At 51.0% G+C, this 18549-nt stretch overlaps 5 protein-coding genes across 5 annotated transcripts; 1 reads left to right on the plus strand and 4 right to left on the minus strand.

The window, feature by feature from the left end:
• Window positions 1-158: 158 nt before the first annotated feature.
• Window positions 159-2538, minus strand: JCM6883_001804 (uncharacterized protein; the record flags this gene model as incomplete). The annotated part of the gene is made up of 10 exons (XM_076634931.1): window positions 159-427; window positions 488-786; window positions 849-967; window positions 1034-1093; window positions 1155-1325; window positions 1388-1577; window positions 1645-1708; window positions 1767-1792; window positions 1857-1861; window positions 1918-2538. The coding sequence occupies 10 exons, from the start codon at window positions 2536-2538 to the stop codon at window positions 159-161; spliced, it is 1824 nt and encodes a 607-aa protein (XP_076485080.1).
• Window positions 2539-2819: 281 nt separating this feature from the next.
• Window positions 2820-6622, minus strand: JCM6883_001805 (uncharacterized protein; the record flags this gene model as incomplete). The annotated part of the gene is made up of 12 exons (XM_076634932.1): window positions 2820-3094; window positions 3163-3461; window positions 3529-3647; window positions 3710-4136; window positions 4197-4260; window positions 4321-4346; window positions 4407-4411; window positions 4469-5061; window positions 5840-6104; window positions 6167-6278; window positions 6381-6445; window positions 6527-6622. 12 exons carry the CDS (start codon window positions 6620-6622, stop codon window positions 2820-2822), a joined length of 2346 nt encoding a protein of 781 aa, XP_076485081.1.
• A 1038-nt stretch (window positions 6623-7660) lies between these two features.
• JCM6883_001806 (uncharacterized protein) lies at window positions 7661-9454 on the minus strand (the record flags this gene model as incomplete). The annotated part of the gene is made up of 8 exons (XM_076634933.1): window positions 7661-7934; window positions 8011-8096; window positions 8158-8274; window positions 8338-8417; window positions 8486-8843; window positions 8903-9125; window positions 9188-9312; window positions 9425-9454. The coding sequence occupies 8 exons, from the start codon at window positions 9452-9454 to the stop codon at window positions 7661-7663; spliced, it is 1293 nt and encodes a 430-aa protein (XP_076485082.1).
• Window positions 9455-9749: 295 nt separating this feature from the next.
• Window positions 9750-15645, plus strand: IML1 (GTPase-activating protein IML1; the record flags this gene model as incomplete). The annotated part of the gene is made up of 6 exons (XM_076634934.1): window positions 9750-10070; window positions 10141-10749; window positions 10808-13665; window positions 13732-14514; window positions 14577-15218; window positions 15291-15645. 6 exons carry the CDS (start codon window positions 9750-9752, stop codon window positions 15643-15645), a joined length of 5568 nt encoding a protein of 1855 aa, XP_076485083.1.
• Window positions 15646-15761: 116 nt separating this feature from the next.
• Window positions 15762-18539, minus strand: JCM6883_001808 (bromodomain-containing protein; the record flags this gene model as incomplete). Its single annotated transcript, XM_076634935.1, has 8 exons — window positions 15762-16141; window positions 16210-16828; window positions 16910-17141; window positions 17220-17497; window positions 17615-17727; window positions 17833-17954; window positions 18094-18224; window positions 18354-18539. The coding sequence occupies 8 exons, from the start codon at window positions 18537-18539 to the stop codon at window positions 15762-15764; spliced, it is 2061 nt and encodes a 686-aa protein (XP_076485084.1).
• Between the last annotated feature and the right edge of the window lie 10 nt (window positions 18540-18549).

The raw sequence follows: 18549 nt of genomic DNA on the forward strand, positions 1-18549 counted from the left end.
GTAGAGAGGCTCGCCGGAAATTACGGAGAAGAGATTGATTGCTGTTCCATGATATGCTGCAAAGAGGGTGAGAGGATAACAACAAGGAAGACATACAAAGATTGCGAAGGGTATAACTGCGAAACGTGCGAGCAAGGTATCAAACAAGACAGAACAATTCACCAATCAATATCCCTGAGATCCATCCACTCTTCCTCAATCCTTCCTCTCTTCAAGTCGTCGGCTCCTCGACAAAACGCATCGCACTGCCAAGTCAATTCGAGGTGTTCACACGTTCGGAGATGATGAACGGGTAGCGAATCGAAGTGCCAAGTACCCCAGAAGGGCGAACGATCAGCATTGACGAATTTGACGTGAGGGGATTCAGCGAGGTCAGGTTGAAGGAGACGTGTGACGAGGGAGGAAAAGGTTCGATAGGTTCGAAGATCTGTTCGACGGGACGATGAGCAACCTCAAAGGTGCAGAGAAGGAGTGAGCAGCGACTGACCGATCTCAGAGGGTCTATCGAGCGAGATCGCGGCATTCGTTCTCCGTCGGTGTTCTCGTCTCGACATGGAGTTCCAAGCCCTGTCTTCTCGAGTTCGTCGATGGTCGAGAGTGCTTTGACCCAGCAAGTGAGCTTGAGCGTGTTCGATGTATTCAGGCTCGAGGACTTGAGTACCGAACGCTCGTTCGAGGTGCGAGAGGGGGAAAGTCGAAGGGGAATGGTGGGCGAGAGAGGGAGTGTCTCGATCTTCGTGAACCGTGAGGAAAGTCGGTGGGAGAACCGCTCGTCCCGTGTAATGTCTGCTCGATACGAGGGGACGTATCAGTATGGGGAGGGAAGAAGTATCGAGAAAACGACTCACGCAGCTGCGAAGAGAACTTTGAAGTAGTGAGACAACTCGTCGGGCGTTCCTGCTACGTTCTCGATCGACAGGAGCTTGGGCGGTCGAGTGTAGTATTCATCGACGTCGCTCCAGTAGCCCTATGATCCCGCAAGGCTGTTCAGATTCCGTTGTCTGAGCGTATCTAGACAAGGCCCGAGACTCACCTGCGCTTTGATCATATACAATTTGACCCATTTGTCGTCCGCGCAAGTGATGTGTGAGATCTACGATTGAAGGATAGGTTTAGCGTTCTGATTGCAGAAGAGGGGAAAATTGTGTGCTCACGAGCGAGTCATGCCTCTCGTACATCGGTTGCTGTTCCATAAGATGTAGCACACGAAAGAGACGTTGATCAAGGATATGCACTTCAAGACCGTTGAGCGTGGTGAAATCAGTGGCTAGCGGCGTTTCAGTATCGTTCCGAGATCCTCCTCGAGCTTCAGTCGTGCCGAGTACCTGCGACGCCGCGGCAACATCAGTGAGAGATAAGTCGCCTCCAACGAGCTGGAAAGACTCACGGTGTTGAAGTTGACTTGATCTCGGGAATCTTTCTCTAGATCCATTTCGAGAACTTTTAGCCACGCATCGGCGGTGACCTGAGACCTTTTCATCCACAGAAAACCAGTGTTGAGATGAGAGAACACTTCGTTCTCTTGCGCGAGGATATCGTACTGCTCCATAAGCGGCTCGAGGTGCGGATACGGATCTCTGAAGAACGAATTTTGGTCAAAATGGACAAGCACAAGAATAGAGGGAGTACGGGAAGATGACTCACTGTCGAAATCCAACATCTGCATCGATGAAGAAGACGTCCCGCTGCGGTAATGTCTCAATCAGACCTACAGGAGAATTATTTCGTCAGTTTCGGACTGGATCAGAAGTTTAGATTCGACGCACTCGCTAGCTTGGGCCATGTCGCATGTCTGTGAGAGCAGTACATCTATGTTAGACTGAGTGCGACATGTGGCAGGATGAATTGGGAGTTACCGAATCTGAAAAGCGAGAAAGTCAGATTTCGTCGAAACGAAGCGATAACGAGGAGACTCACCATCGCGGGCCTCGTCTTTTCGAACCCTTCGTAGCAATACATACCACGCTTCTCGCACTCAACCGCACATCCCTCGTCGAGACACAGAGTGACCAGTACTGAATCCCTCACTCTCCTTCCTTGTTTTCCATAGAACGCTCGCCTCTCGACGTTTAGCTGCTTGAAGAATACATCGAGGTTTGCTGCCCCAGTACCAGTAAAGTCGTAGTCTGCGAGGGTGATCCAGACATGAGGCGAATCATTCAACTCTAGATCAAGCGGGAAATGCGAGTTGAGATAGTCGCTGAAGGTGAGATTCGAAGCCGCCGTGTGTGTTTTCGGTAGCCGTGTGTATATCCGTGGAGTAGATGCGTCGTAGCGAGTAGCGAGATGGTAGGTGCCGAAGAGGATGAGAACGAGGAGGGAAGCTTTCAACAAGTTGACAACGAGTCGCCGTGGTCGGACAGCCGCGTAAGGATGGGATTGAGATAGTAGGGGCGAGTCTGCATGGGTCGAAGAAGGAGTCGAAGGTGAAGTTGCAGAAGATCGACGTCGAAAAGTTGGAAGGGAAGTTGAGAGAAGCTGGAGCCGCGGAGTCGAAGGTTGGAACGGTATCGCGGCCTGAGCACCTTCGCTCGACATCAGACGACCTTGCTGGGTGCAGTGTCGAGGATGCAAGCGGTCTTGAAGACAAAGAAGCGGAAAATTGATGTTGAGCGAGGTTCAATCAGGCACTCGATCGAATGGAACGAACGGCCTTTCAGAAAGTTCGAGATTGACGAGCGAGACAAAGTTTCCGACTTCGGTCAACGGACTCGCAACGGAAACTGAACAAAGCGCACACGACGACCGGCTCGCGGCCTCACCCTCTCCCAGCTCCGAGAATGGCTTTGAGCTTCGATACTTGCACGAGACGCATCCATCTAAACCGCCAACTCCTTGAGCGAGGTCCAAGTACCCTCTACCCTCCCTTGCTTGAGCTCTTGAGCACCTCGACAATACTCGTCGCATCGCCAGGGATCTTCGAGATATTCGCAAGTCCTGAGTTTCGAGACTGGTAAAGTCGAGAAGTCCCATGTTGTCCAAGATGGCGTTTCTTCCCGGTCGACGGCCACGAAGCGGATATGAGAGGATCGTACGAGGTCAGGTTGACGAAGTCGATTGACGAGCGAGGCGAAAGAAGAGTGATGGCGAAGATCTGTCGTTCGACGACGAGAATTGAGCTCCTTCTGGAACGAGGTTGTTCACGTGAAGAGCTTGACGCACCAATGTCGGACACTCGAGTGAGAGCGATGGCCGTGTCTACCCTTCGAGCCTTTTCCTGCTTTGGCACTGCTTTCCACTTCTGATCCTGCCTCTCTTCTATCCCGTTCAACACACTGCGCCCGAGTAGATGAGAAGTCGCATGGTGTACGTAACGCGGCTCGAGCACCTTGATGCCAAACGCGTTCTCAAGGTGCGAGAGAGGGAAAGTCGACAAAGATCTTCGAGCGACGAAAGGAGAATTGAGGAGGTCGGTGACGGTAGTATATTCAGGCGGAACGACAGCTCGATCGGTGTAGTACCTACAGCATATTCTAACTCGTGAGTATTTCGTCCGAAAGGGAGTAAAGAAGAGAGGGTGAGTTTTACGCTGCGGCGAGAACGAGCTTGAAAAGTTGAGTAATCTGAGCATCGGAAGCTGACAAATGGTCGACCGAGATCAGGCGCGGAGGTTGAGAGTAGTAATCGTCAAGGTCGTTCCAGAAGCCCTGGAGCACGGATGGAGGTGAGCGAAGATTCTCAGACGACGAAACGCAGTCGAAGAACTCACTTCACTTTTCGCGAGATACAGCTTGACCCATTTATCGTCGGCGCACGTCGAGTGATAGTTGATTGAGTCGTGTCTCTCGTAGATCGGATCCATTTCGGTATTGTGCACCAAGCGGAAAAGTCGTTGATCGAGAACTTTGACTTTGAGGCCGTTCTTTGCGACGAAGTCGTTTGGTAGCGGTAATCCATTTGGATCCTTGAAGTCGGGTATTAGTCGAGCTTCAGTCGTTCCCAAGACCTGGTTGATCCTGTACTGGTCGCGACTTTCAGACTCGAGATCCATTCGGAGAACTTCGTTCCATGCGTCCGCCATTGCTTGAGATCTCTTCATCCAGATGAAGCCGGAATTGAAGTGTTCGAATGCTCTGTTCTCGGTCGCCAGGAGGTCGTATTTGAGCATTAGAGGTTCCATATGCGGGTAAGGATCACTAGAAATGGATCAACGAGTTAGCAATCATATCGCAGAGACGCGGGAAGGGTACACTGACAGTCGAGGAGAGACATCAGCGTCGACGAAGAAGACGTCTCGGTGTGGCAGAGTCTCGATCAGACCTGTCAAATGAGGTTTGTTCAGTTTTCATTCTTTGCGGTAGTCAGAAAACCGGAGCTTACTAGCTAGCTTTGGCCAAGTCGCCTTTCTACATAGAGTGTGTTATGTCAGTATAGTCCAGGAGGTAGCGAGGCGAGCCTAATCTTACAAAATCTGCGAGAGAAACAGAATTAGCAAAATTTTAAGCGAGGATGAGGAAAAGGAGCTCACCTGTTCCGGTCTCCTTTGCTCGTATCCCCCGTAGCAGTACATTCCCCTCGCCTTACAAACTTCGATACAACCTTGATCCAAACAGAGTGTCACAACTACCGTTTCCCTCACTCTCTTTCCGAATTTCCCCCTTCTTTCCTCGTTCAATTGACGCGCAAACAAGTCGAGATTCTCTGCTCCCGGCATGAAGCTCTCATCGGCTAATGTGATCCAGATGTGAGGTGGAGGATATTGCTGAGAGTTGAGAGGGAAATGAGAGTCGAGGTACTCGGTGAAAGTTCCTTCATTTGTCGCTCTAGGTCCACGTTGGAAGAACCATAGCGAGTCGTCGTAAGTCTGGTCGCTTACTATGGCTTCATCGGGGTCAGGTGGAGTTGAGGTGAGGTAGTAGAGGGTTGAGACGGCTCCGATGAACGTCAACCATCTCAGGATCGAGTTCTGCCGTGTACCGCCGCTCGGGTAGATCTTCGGGGTCCAGGATGATGGAGAGGGAGGAGAGGCGTGTATAGGTAGGTGCGAGAACTGTGGGCGGGGAGATGTTGAACGATAAGAACTTCCTGAATTTACGATTGGCGCCATCTCTTCTTCGAGGACTGAGGTCGTTGGTCAAGACACAGTAAGGAGACGGAAGTTGCACACGAGCTGCTCGTGACGAGCACCCCTTCGTCGGGTCGTGCGCATCTTGGCGAGAGCGGGGATGGAAGACTCTTCGCAGCTTCATCTTGGCAAGAAGAACTGCACATACCTCTGCTATCGCACGGGCCTATAGCAAGTCGTTCGACATCCTCCCGGCGAAAGTAGAGTGGTGAAAGAATCCGAATTTGTGCTGAATCTTTAACTGTCTATAGATACGTATTTTTTGTTCCGCTTGCAAGCAAACTCGGGGATGTAGCTCATCGGTAGAGCGCTCGCTTAGCATCTCGAAACACAGTTCACCTGCTTGCGAGAGGCAGAGGGTTCGACTCCCTCCCTCTCCATTCCTTCTCTTTTTGGTCTCACCTTCGTTTCTGCTCGTCAGCAGACACCTGTTCCCTTTTTGCTATACGCGAGATACTTTGGCGCGCTCGAGTCTGGCGCACACAACTCTCGCGCTCGATGAAGTGTCTGCTGCGATCCGAGCGGTCGAGTCCGTGTGCCCGAGATCAAGAAGCAACCATTTACAGCACCAAGTTAGCAGAAGATAGAACAGAGATTGGCTATAGCAAGAAAGGAACATCGTCGCGAGAGAGGGAAGATTCTATTCAGCCTGGAATGGGGAAGAAAAGGCGACGACAAGCGCGACAAACAGTCGGAGGACGAGACGAAGATGAACCTATCCAACAACCTATCAGTTCTGGTATCTCGTCGGGCGACTGTATGAACGGCGCGTACCTGCAGATCCGGCGGAAGAAGAAGGCGAAACGAAATAGCTATCACCGCTCGCCGCGCTTCCAACGCTGTCCCTCTCCGACGTCCTCGAGAAACTACGACCGTGTTGCGGCGAAGTACAGACTCCTGTTTGGGGTTTAGTCGTCGGCGTGAGAGGCGAAGCGGCCGCTCTGTATTCGTCTTGAACGTAGATTCGACGACACTGGTCCTCGACAAGCTCTTCGATCGGTTCGACCATTGTGAAAGCAACCCGAGCTACCGGGCGGACCTGTTCATACTCCGAAGGCGTCAACCTCGGCTTGAGAATGAACAGCAGAGCAGACAGCTCACGGCGACGTACAGCTCCCACTGAGCGAAAGGTCGAACGAGAGATCTCGCATGTCCGCTCTCGAGACTCTTGTAGGCAACTTTGCTCGTTTCTTCGTCCTTGAATACAAAGCTTCTGCTCGAGCGATAGGCGAGGCGTGTCAGCTGAGAAGATTTACATCTGTCGCGCCAGAGACTTGCACGAAGAGAGAGCGAGAACTTTCAGGTAGAAGCTCACACGGTATCCCACCTATCCCTTACTAGTACTCCAGCTCCGATCTCTCTCGCAACGGGTAGGTAGTCCTATACCGGCCGAAACCCGTTAGAAGAGCAAAATGGTCGAAAGAGAGGGGCAAAGGGATTGCGACTCGAAACGAGACTTACTTTCAGATGAGATTGCATCCTAATCCCAGCAACGGTCAACACTGACGATTCACGAAGTTCTACGAGCGAGAGTCGCGGTCTGGACTCGTCTGACATGAGATTCCGGGAAAAGGAGATCAAGAAGTTGAAGTCGAGGGGATGCCCTCTTGCGGGCCGAGATGGCGACCTGCGCCTCGGGTAGACTTTGCCAGGGTGCTAAATATCGAGGGCGAAGGAAGTCGAAGGTAGAACGAGGCGAAAGAGACTGAGAAAGGAAGATCCGGGAGACTCGCGCGCGAAAAGTTTGCTCGCTCCGAGCGAGAACACTCCGATCCAGTCACCGAGAGACGCTTATTCGAGCCGCAGCGAAGAACTCCATCGCGAGCGGTGCGCGGTAAGAGCAAGTGCGGAAGATGAGCGAGACTCGCTCTCAGACCTTTTCTCGCTCGACGGCTGCTCTTTCCCACCGTCTCGACTCCAAGTCGACTCTCCAGCCCTCTCTTTGCGTCGGTACGGGTACAGCAAGAACATGTCCATTGTAGATAGAGAAGCGGGGTCTCAAAGGTAGAGAGTAGAGTAGAATAGGGTAGAAGGGGGAATCGAAACGAGCGTGATTCGACATCTCTCGAGACGAGACGAAGTGTAAGGGGTTGTTAGAATTAGATATAGTAATACGTTGTAACGGAGACTGATGAGAACACAGAGAACTGGAGAAGAGCGGGTTGGCGAAAAGAAGCAACAAGAAAACTTGTGGGTGTGAGAAGAAGGAAAAAGATGCAAAGTTTTTCGTTCGTTCGTTCGTTCGTCCGTTCGAGGTTCGAGGTGGTGTGAGAAAAGGAGAGTGAGGTGAAGGTGTACGAGATCTAGATTAGGGAGAGAGATGCCACAGGCATGCTGAATTGGAAGGATCTGTATTAGGGAATAGGAGGGAACGAGAGTTGATCAAGTTGGACGAAGGGGAAGAGGGTCTGTCGAGCGAGCGAGAGGAACGAGAGTGCGATCGGGATCTTAGACGAGACGGAGACGAGCTGGGTTGCCATTGTTGTTGTTGCGCGCTTTCTGTAAGGTGTGTTGAATCGAGGTTGAGAAAGTCGAGGCGAAATGGCGAAGAGGAGAATAAAAGAGGCAGGGAACAGATCAATCGAGAAGGCTTGATCAGTTACTATTCTTCTGCTCCGAGGGAACGCAAGAAGAAACAGTAGATGCATGGGAAGCGTCAGTCTCCTCTGTTGTCGAGAGTCGTGCGAGGAGAACGGCAAAGGACGCCAAATGAGGAATGAGAGGTGGGTGAAAGTTCAAACTTACGAGACCGTAAATAACACCAATGACGACAGCGATGATAATGATGACGAGGATGATGAAGAAGCAGATCCATCTCTTGCGACGAGCGGCACGAGCCGACTTAACCGCCTTCTTGGTTTGATCGAGACTGTCGACGAAAGAAACAATTTGAGCACGACGCGCTCCGACAAGGAGGAAGACGCTCAGAAAGAAGCTGGACCGACCCTTGTTCGACATCAGTGTTTACTTGAGCAGCTTGAGCTTCAATCATCTTGACGCTTTCATCTTGTTCCAATACGAGAGTAGCCATCTGTACGATAGAACCAACCTTGTCAGCTCCTCCATCTGACACAATGGCTGGATCGACGTACATCTTGCATCATTTGAGCCAATTGGGTAATGGTTTCTTCAATCTTGCGAAGATCTTGGTTCCTACTTTGAACTTCGGCGAAAGCGGCACGAGCTCCAGATGCTCGAGATTGCATCAACTGATGGAAGAAGCAAGGTCAGTTACACGCTTGTTATCTACGTGAGAAAGAAAGAGAACGTACAGCTTGAGAGAAGATTTGAGCACCACCTTGCGAGTCATCGTATGCGGCCTTGATCTCTTCTTGAGTAGCATCAGGTTTGACTGTCGACGCAAAACGAGTTAGCGCACGAGTCGAACAGCTTGAACGAAAAAGGGACAGTTTAGCTCACCAATCTTGATTTGTCTCTCCATTCGTTGCCTGTACTTGTCCCTACTCCTCTTCTCGACCAAGTTGTACTCTTCCAAAGCCCTCTTGAAGCTGTTTTGCAGGTTCGCGATCTGTAGTTTCCTCGTGTTGAAATTCGGGTCCCCTTGAACCGAACGTTTGTTCTGATCGTTGAGTTTCGTAATTCGGTTTCGGATCGAGTTTGTCAATCCAGAAGTCGAATTCGTCAGTTGAGTTAGTTGCGCGGCGGTTTGAGCTTGGAGATGATCATCTCCGGTCGAAGCGAGTCGTCGAGAATGTAAATCTGAAACGTTCGTAATGTTTCCTTGAAGTTGTTTGATCTCGTCTTGAATACTCTCAACCTGCAATTCGCGAAGGAGTTTAGCTCGATTCCAGAGACGCAATAGACGAAAGAACGCACCTCGGCAAAGAAAGGACTCAGATCTCCTCCCGGTTGAGGAACTCCCGAAGTGTTCATAGGTTGCATCGCGTAAGCGTTGTTGTTTCCGTAACCGTTTCCTTGACCGACAGGAGGAGCGGGAGCGCCGTAAGGGTCTTGAGGGGCGGGGTAGTTGGAAGGGGGAGGAGCATAGTTTGATCTTTGTTGCTGAGGTTGAGAGTACTGAGGTTGAGAGTATTGTTGTCTGTTTCAATGGGAATCTATTTCAACACATTCCAGAAAGAGGGAGAGCAGCGCAGGACTCACGAGTAACCTCCTCCTCCATAGCCTCCTCCATAAGATTGAGGTTGAGGTTGACCGTACGCGGGTTGTTGCAATTGATCACTCCATTGTTGCGTGGGAGGTTGTTGTTGGTAACCTTGTTGCTGGTTCTGTTCACGCACTCGTAATTAGACATTTGTTTGTGATGAAAGGCGATCGGCGACACGCCGGCCCCTTCGGAGAACGCGCAGAGGGAGAGAGAGAGGCGAAGGGAGGACTCACTCGTGCTTCGCGAAGACGATCACGAGACATGCTGGATTATCGAGAGAAGGGCGGAAGAGAGTGCGAAGGGAGAGGAGCGTTGAAATTGAGAGCCGTTTCGAGAGGCGAGCGGAGTTGCGAAACGGGCGGGCGATTCTTCTTCTTCTATTCAAAGAGTCGGAGGGTTCGTATCTGCCGTATAGCTCTCGATAATGACTATCGAGGTAAATGAAGCGAGTGTGAGAGGTGGAAGAGAGAGACTCGAAATGCGCGCATGCGTTCGACGGCTCTCTCAACAAACCTTCTCCTTCCTCGGCTACTTTCGACCACGACGAGGAGCTAAGAGATGGCACAAGTCTACGAGCTCCATATAGACACTTCAGCGACGAGCGACATTCAGATCAGCTCAGCATGTTTCCCTCCAAACTCTTCACCTGGCGACCTCATCGCTGTTCGACCTCACCTCGAACCGGGATCGAAAGGGAAAGGGAAGGATTCTCCGTTACTGTACAAGATCGAACATACGACGGAAGAGCCAGTGGAAGGGAAAGTCGGATCTTCAAGTGGGGTTCAGAGAAGGAGAACTGCTGCTGCCGTCACGGTATCTCCTACTTTGGCTGCTGCATTCGGATGGGTGCAGAACCGTATACGGGTAGAGCTCAGTCTCGTACGGTAACCCCTTGCTCTCCTCCCGATTGAGATACAGCTCATTCCATTCTTCTTTCCTTCTTTCGCAGATTGCCTCACCTCCTCCTCCCTCTCTATGCGCATCTCATGTCGAACTCTACTTCAACAACCTCTACCTCTCGAGACCCGACTCTTTCATCCTCTCACTCAGTCTCATCGGAAAAGTCATTCATTCGAATCAACGAATTTTCCTCCCAGGCTCCGGAGCTCGACTTCGAGTCGGAGATATGTGGTCCTCGACGAGTTCACAAACAGCTCACCGACGACGTCGAGGCTCAACGATCGTCGAGACAGCCCAATCGACATCACACAACCTCGATTCCGCCTACGTAACGGATTCGACGAAACTCATCTTTCGATCCGAATCTTCTCGTTCCTACATCTTTATCGAAGTAAGTCAAGAAATGTGGCAATTCGAAGAAGACGGGGGGATGTTGGTCGAGAAATGTGAGATGTTTCTCGAAGAAGTTTTCGCGCATTTCAGTGGGAAAATGTCGAAAGATTCAGAGGATAAACGGTCGAAAGGAATTCCGACAAGTCATGTCGTCAGTATCATTTTGTACGGAAGAGTGATTTACGATAACAAGGAAGATGCAGAGGAGGAAAGAGCTCCGTTGAGTCAGGCTTCCGACGGAACTCTTTATCGAGACTTCTTCAAGGTGAGCTCCTTCCTCCCTACTTGCACATCTACCCAGAAGTCTCAAGCTTGCTCGGCAGGTCATTCTCGATGTCACTCCTTCACCTTCGGCCAGCATTATTCAAACAGTCGCTTCGGAACTTCGTCGATGGCAAGAGCTTGTTCTCCTTCGAACTCGAGAAGACGGAACCGAGAAACTCTCTGGACGTCTCGCCTGCGCTCACGAATCCCCAGTACTCGAAGCAACAAACCTCGCCCTGAATTCGTTCGAAGAGCACTGGATCGACCGAGACTTGCATCGAACTGGATTGGAAGTTATCGTGCTTACGGCGGGATCATCCTTCTACCAAGTCGACAAACAGCTTCTTCGACTGACGACGGAGCGAATGCTGTATCATGGGATCGGACTCGATTTGATCAGTCTCAGTAAAATGCCTCTACATTCAGTTCCGCTCTTTCAGTTCTCGAGTCCCGATCCCGCCGCAGTCACGACAGTACAGGGAGAGGTATGGGACGCGAGCTCAGGTGCTGGAGGAACGAGTGTTACAGGAATGAATGCCGAAGGAGGAGGACAGCAACGACACGAAGGAATCGCCGTTACTCCGCACAAATTCGACACTCTCTTTCCAAATCAACCAGTTCCTTCTTCCCTTCGTTCCGGCAAATCTCCCGCCGCCACTCTCTCTTCTCCCTCGTCTCGACATCCTCCACTTCGACATCGAAGATCGATTTCGTCTATCCGAGATATGGATCGTGCTCTTCCTTCTTCCCCTCTCCGAGAAGTACATCAGCCAGCGTCCTCTGTACAAGCTCAATCGCACCAACGACGCGGCTTCCCTTCGACTCCACAATCGATTCTCAACAAGACGACAGACTCGATTCATACTTCGTCGGGAGTCGGGACAATCGCTCGAGACATCACTTCGGTTCCAGACGATCAACGAGATCCTCTCTACTACGACCCCTTACCGACACCGGCGACTCAATCGCAACAGTCACATTCACGAGCGCCTTCTTCCTCGACCGTTCCCTTCCCAGCTTCCGCAACGACTCGTCGATCCTCTACATCTCTCTTACCTGGTTCACCTCTTCCTCCTCTCGCGTCTTCTTCACCCGCCCCTCCTCTCGCTTACGATCCTCCTTCTCTGCCTCCTCCTCTCCCGACTTCACTCTATTACTCCGAACCTCTCTTCGTCTTTCCCCATTTCTTCGGTACACAACCCGACAAACCTCATCGAGTTGATCGATTCATGCCTCGAGCGAGATGCTACGAGTTGTTCTCGCAAGGTCTAGGGGGAAAGATGCCTCTTGCTTTACCGCTGTTGAAACACGATCCCGCTTTCGCTGGGATTAGAACGATTGGTATAAGAATAGGGCAAGATGGATCAGGAGGAGGAATCGGAAAGAAAGGGTATCTGGATGAAATGGAGGATAAGTTGAGAAGAAGAGAAATGTTCGACGCAGCTGCTTTAGGGGTTCAACATCTGGATCCGGTCGCAATGGCCATGAACGAGGAGGGATCAGAGAATGCGAATGGAGGAGGCGGGATAGTTATTGGAAGGAAGGGAAATTGGGGAACGAGGAGAGAGGTTGGAAGTCGTCAGAGCGTCGAGGAAAGTTACAGTGGAGTTAGTGAGGAGATCAGTACGGGCCCGGAGAGTTACGGTGGAGAAGGAAGTGAAAGTACGAGTATCAGTGAAGGGGACAGTCAAGGGAGTTTGAGCGAAAGGAGCGACAAGGAGAAACAGAGAGACGGATCGAGGCGAGGGAGTCGGAGTTTGGTGAGGAAGGAAAGCGAAAGTGAAGGAGACGAGAGTGGATTCGGGATTGGGATGCCGTCTGTCATGGTCGCGACGGTCCAGAGTGACGCTCGACATTCCCGACAACGACGAGCAGGTTCGATGTCGACGACAGCTTCATCGACACAACAAGCCGAAGGAGAAGCAGATCGAGGTAGACAGTTCTCGAGGAAAGGAGGCCCTTCGAGTCACGTCGTCCCGCTACCTTCGAACGATTCTGGAGGAAGAAGTAAAACCCCCGTTCCGAAACATCGTCGAAAGGAAAGAGATTCTTCGGTCGCAGCTTCGATCCGCACGAATCACTCGATCAAACACGGCAGTTTACACAGCAACGCGACGAATCGTAAAGCCTCGACTCCAGCTCTCATCGCTCGTCTCACCGGCGGACCTGCTCCATCTCGATCCGATCCACCCGACTTGCCTCCGACTTCTTCCTCCTCCTCGTCAACGCTCACTGCAAATCTCCCTTCTCCGACAAAATCAACAGTACATCTCCCGCGACCAAGCTGGCTCTCCCTCTTCAGTCGAACGAATTCTTCGGCCTCTGCGGCAACGATCACTCCGTCTTCTTCTTCGGCAATTCCTGCTCCTCCACCTTCAGCTCCTCAAGTCGCTGTAGCTCGCGTCGATGTACAAGCGAACCTCAAGAGCGAGGTCGCTTCGTCTTCGACTGCCGGATCAGTGACTGGATCTCCAGTCTTGAGCGCGACTTCGATTTCCGAACGACCTCCTTCAATCATTCAAGATCAAGCCGAAGCAGAACTCGCCGTCGCAGCCTCGTCTGATATGTCACGAGATCAACGGAGTCAACCTATCACGATCGGATCAAAGGCGGGTTCGACGAATGGGAAAGTCGAAGATGGTCGAGATCAGAAAGCAAACGGAGCGATTCAGGAAACAAACTCGAAGAAGCAGAACGGGAGGGCGCCGGGTCAAATCTCTGGATCTCTCAAAGCGTACGAACCGGGTGAGGCGATGAGGAAAGGATTGGGAAAAGGGAAAGGTCGAATTTCGGTCGCGGCTCGGTTCAACCCTTCGAAACCTGGAAAGCGCAGTGTCGGTCTCGCCGATCAAGCGAGGAGGTGGGCAGGTATCTTGGTCGTCGAGAGGAAGAACATGCGGCTAGGAGTCAAATGGAGGTGAGTTCTTTCCAGGATTTGTCGCCTCCGAGAGAGACGTGCTGAGACAGAAATATGTCGATACAGATCTATCACGCGTGGTGCTTGTCTACCCATCACGACTGATTATATCCCTTCTTCCGACGTTCTATCGAGTCAGTACTCGGAGTATCGCTACTCCGTTCCGACAAACTCTGTCACTTCGTCTTTCCTTCTACGACCGGATCATCCGAAACGCTCTCACATCCTCACCCTCGTCACTGAACTCATCTGCCAACGACTTTCTCACGGCTTTCAGATCTATACGCCTGCTCCTTCCCGAGAAGATCCCGACTCATCGAAAACGCTGCCCGACGTCCTTCACGAAATCCAAAACGGCGAAACGACTGCAGTATACCTCTCGCTGTCGAACCAAGTTCACCGGATTTGGTACGATCGTCGTAGTCAATCCGTCTTTGTCAAGATCCTCCGTCGACGTCGAACTTGGGCGAAACCTGAATACGAGTATCGACCTCTGATCTGGACGCAAAGCGCCGACCGAGCCGATGTCACGTCTGTATCGTGCCCTTACCCTTCAATGGTCGATCCCGTCGAATGGCAACATTGTGATCGACTCGTCGCGGGAGCGGAAAGTTTCGAAACGAATGAAACTGTTCGATATCGAAGTACTCGACTCGTCCTTCTCCCTGCCCTCAAGATTCCGGATCGAGACTATATCGTTGGTCGAACGAAAGCTCTGCAAGTTGAAGAAGGAGAAGAAGTGACGGACGAGATGATTCAAGAACAAGGGTTTTACACTCTGTTGGACCTCATCGAGAACGCGAGATGGACTCCTTCCGGCATCGAGAAAGTGCCCGTCTCGATCCATCAGTGAGCACTCTCTTCATTCGCTCGCAAATCGCGAACTACCGCTCACTTCGCCTGCTCCTTAGAACTACTCTCGACGCACCGAGTTGGGCCTCTTCGATCGCGAAACAGGCAGTCGACGGCACCAATCAACCACAATCTTCCTCGACGAACGCCTCTCCTGCTCTCGCCCCGACTCAACCCGCCGCCATTGCTCGCACAGGCTGGTTATCGAGAATGCAATCGAAAGCGGGAGCGGAAGAATCACAACCTTCGACCCCGATGCTCGGCGAACGCGACTTTGATCTCTTACCCACTCCGTCGAGTTCGCACGCTCTCAGCCTTCCAGACCCGAAAACCTCTTCGCTCGGGAAATCCTCCGAAGACTCTTCGAAACGACCCATTGTCAAGATGACTCACGCCGTGATTCTCGATCTCGATCCGACTCGTCGTTCAGAACGTGCCGAACGTGTCATCTGTCATCTCGATCGATCTCATAACGTTCAAGCAGCGTATCATATCGAACTCGCATGGTTGACGGCGTCGGGAAAAACGGTCGACAACGCGATTCAAGCTTGGTCGAGACAGATGGCGAGGTATGGAGTAACTCTGGTTGAAGTCTCGACAAGACCGGTACTCGCTCGACACAACCCGTTTCAGAAACCTTCGATTATTCGACCTGTGCTCGCTCCTCCCGTCTCGAGCGATCCAAACGCTCCTTCACAAGAGTACGTTCTCTCTCTCTCTCGTCCTCAACGTAAGCTTCAACGTACTCACTTCTGATATCGATGCGATCGCAGGCAATACCTCTCCCATCTCCTCCGTTCTCTCGATTTCTTCCTCGACCTCGGTTCCGACTCTACCTTCCCCTCTCACCTCCACGCCCAATACTCGTACCGACGCGCCCCGGTCCTTCACTCTCAATACATCCATCGTTCCGGATCCGCGATCGTTTCGATCCTCGCCGCTCGAGAACAAGAAGATGGGGATGGGGATGGGATCATCGGGTTCGCGTATGTTCCGAATAGGATTTTTACGAGTCATCATCCCGCGATCGATGAAGATGAACCGAAGAGAATGTTGGAGAGTTTGTGTAGGGATGAAGAGAGGTTGAAGGAGATTTGGGAAGAGTTTGAAAGGAAGAACAAGGAGTAGAAAGTTTCTTTTTTCGTAGGAATGGGAACAAATGATTAAAGACTGTTGTTTCAACAATGGAGTTTGAACTACGAGAGAATTGAGCTAAGAGAGAAAGAGAGACAGAGAGAAATGAATCATTTCGAGATGAAGATTCTATAAACTTCATCGTTTCCACCCGTTTGAGTTCTCACCGTGAAGTCTGCGACATTGAACCCTTTCTTCGGAGTCAACGTGAATCGACTAGGAGACAGTCCTCCTCCTCCTCCTATCGGGCAGAAATCCTCTGCGCGCCTTGACGAAACTTCGACTTGAACGTTGACGGGGGCGTCGGAAGCTCCGTTCGAGACGAGAGATCCATCGAATTGTTGTCGTCGATATTTGACGTCGATCTCGATCCGAGTAGTAGAGGGAGCAACGGTGATTGAATGTTGACGAGCTTGAGAATTGTCGAGTACGATCTTTGACGATGGTTGTGTCGTAGAGGTAGAAGGAGAGATAGTGAATGATGTGACGACTTCCGATTTCTCAAGATTCAATCAGTACGTGTACGTTCGTGAAGAATTGAACTTTGAGAAAACGAACGAGGAATTTCACCCGGAGAAGGAATTCTCGCCAATGGTTTCGGCGAGAAAGCTCCTACTGTCGCTGAACCTATTCTCGAGCTCGCCGCGCCGTTCCCGTTCGCATTCCCATTGAACGAAGGTTGTTGAGGTAGAGCGAGAGAAGGTCGTTGGGGAGAAATCGAAGACGCCAAATTCGCGAGAGAGGTTAAAGCGTCAATCGAAGTTGGTAATGGTTGCTGAGTCGTCGGATTCAACATTTGTGAAAGATTATCGAGGACAGGGATCGATCCGTTTGTCGATGGGAAAGGATTCGAGAACCCTCCATTCAACGTCGTCGTATCGAACCCATTCCCTTCGAGTCCCCCTATATATCCCGTCGAGTAATCCCCTCCACCGTCTGATTCTTCCCCTTCATCAGAATCTCCTTCTTCCTGACTCATTTCCCCTCCTCCTCCTCCCATTTCATCTTGATTCGGTCCCAGCGATTTACTTCGTTGATCGTGTTGTTGGTCCTCGGAATAAGGGTTGCCACCTTCTGCTTGAGCGTTCTCTAGTTCGGCACGTCTTCGAGCCGTGTTGTATTTTCGTGGAGGCGCGAATTTCGGTGGTACTTCTTTCATAATCTCGTTGAAATGATCCTGTATATCTCGCCGACCACGATCAGTATCTCCTCGAAGGCAATATCGAGAAAGAACTGAGGATAATTGGGGGAGACTTACGAGTAAAAATTTCGCATCATTCCAAATAATCGATCCTTCCTCATTGAAAAACATTGCGTTCCCAAAACTCCTCTCAACGTCCCCCTTGAACTCTGCGACACTCCGATATTTCCTCGCGTTCGCTTTCGAAAGGATATTGTCGAGCGAGATCGGGTGTTGAATGTATTGATAATATTCAGGCCAGGATCGTTTGTCCGGTAAAACTCGGAAAACGTCTGCTAATACTCGACCACTGAGCACACGGAAAGACGAATGTTGTGAGATTGACATCACTGCTTTCGAGAGAGAGAGAGGGAGAGAGAAGACTCACTTTTGATCAGTTTTCCTAACTAGTTGATCATATTTCTTCAATAACCAAGGTTTCAACGTCGGTCCTCGCTTCTGATTCCCTCCTCCACCACCTCCACCTCCTCCACTCGCGTTCCCACCACTATCAACGTAATCTCCATCGTCTCCTCCTCCTCCTAATCCTCCTGGAGCAACACTCGACGAAGCTCGTCGATTCCTTCGATTGTTGTGAGAGGGTTCGTCTTCTTCTGGTGGAGGGGCTTCTCCGATCAAATAGGCGTAATTCGCTTTCAGGTTTTTCTAATCGTTGCATCAAAACAAGGGAAAGAGGTCAGTTTTCACTCTTTCCATCGAGTGGTCGTTCTCTCCAATCACGGATCAGACGTTAGGGGAACAGGGGAGGGAGTGAAAGCGTACATGTAACTTCTTCGCATCCATGAACAACGGAGATTCCCTCGCATTGAACCGTTTCGCATTGACGAAAATTTGATTCATATCCGTTTTCGCTTCCAACAAACTACTATAACTCACTGATCAAACACTCAAGGTTCAAGGTCTCATCAGTCACTCCATCTCATCTTCTTCGTAGCGTCTCACGAAGAGGGAGGGAGAAGGAGAGAGAGAGGGAGACGAACGGGTATCTAATTTCTGTTTGATTTGATTCAAACAGACGGGTTTCTTGATCATTTCGTAGTATTCGGGAATGATTGTAGGGTCTGGTAATTCGAGGAAATGTTCATGTAAGAACCTTTCATAACTAGGCGATCGCACAGAACGGAACGGAGAGAAATCAGCAAAACGAAATCCTTCAAAAGTTTTCGAAAAAACACTCTCCATCCTCTCATCTCGTTCGTCTCCCGAGGGTAAGAAGAGAGGGATAGAGTAATGAGACGTACTTGTTAGGATCCCGTTGACTCATGAGTTTATCGTACAAGATCATTGCCGATTGTTTAACCATTTCAAACTCTTCGGGACTTCTCGCCGGTGCCGTCGTCGCCAGAGTCGCCGGTCCCACCTCGCCTCCATTCTATCACCCATACGATCCGAGTCAGCACGCGAGTTCATGCCCCCGAGGGAGAGGTGGGGAGAAATCATCAACCCAAAGAAGAGAGAGAGGGAGGACAAGGAAAGAGAGGAGGAAGGGAAAGCGACTGACCTCGTCCCCTGCTGGAGTATAGGTAGAATCTATAGCGGCACTGGCGCGTTTACGCTTTCGGTGTAGTTGATCAACGATGATGTTCCCTTCATCGACTTGGGACATTCGACGTCGTTTCTCTCCTCCTGATCCTGTCACGGGGATACCTCCTGGTGTTGCGACAGGAGGAGGCGAAGCTTGATTCATTCAGGAGAGT

Source organism: Sporobolomyces salmoneus (assembly GCF_050403485.1).
Source record: "Sporobolomyces salmoneus JCM6883 DNA, S_salmoneus_JCM6883_v1_ctg76, whole genome shotgun sequence".
NCBI lineage: Eukaryota > Fungi > Basidiomycota > Microbotryomycetes > Sporidiobolales > Sporidiobolaceae > Sporobolomyces > Sporobolomyces salmoneus.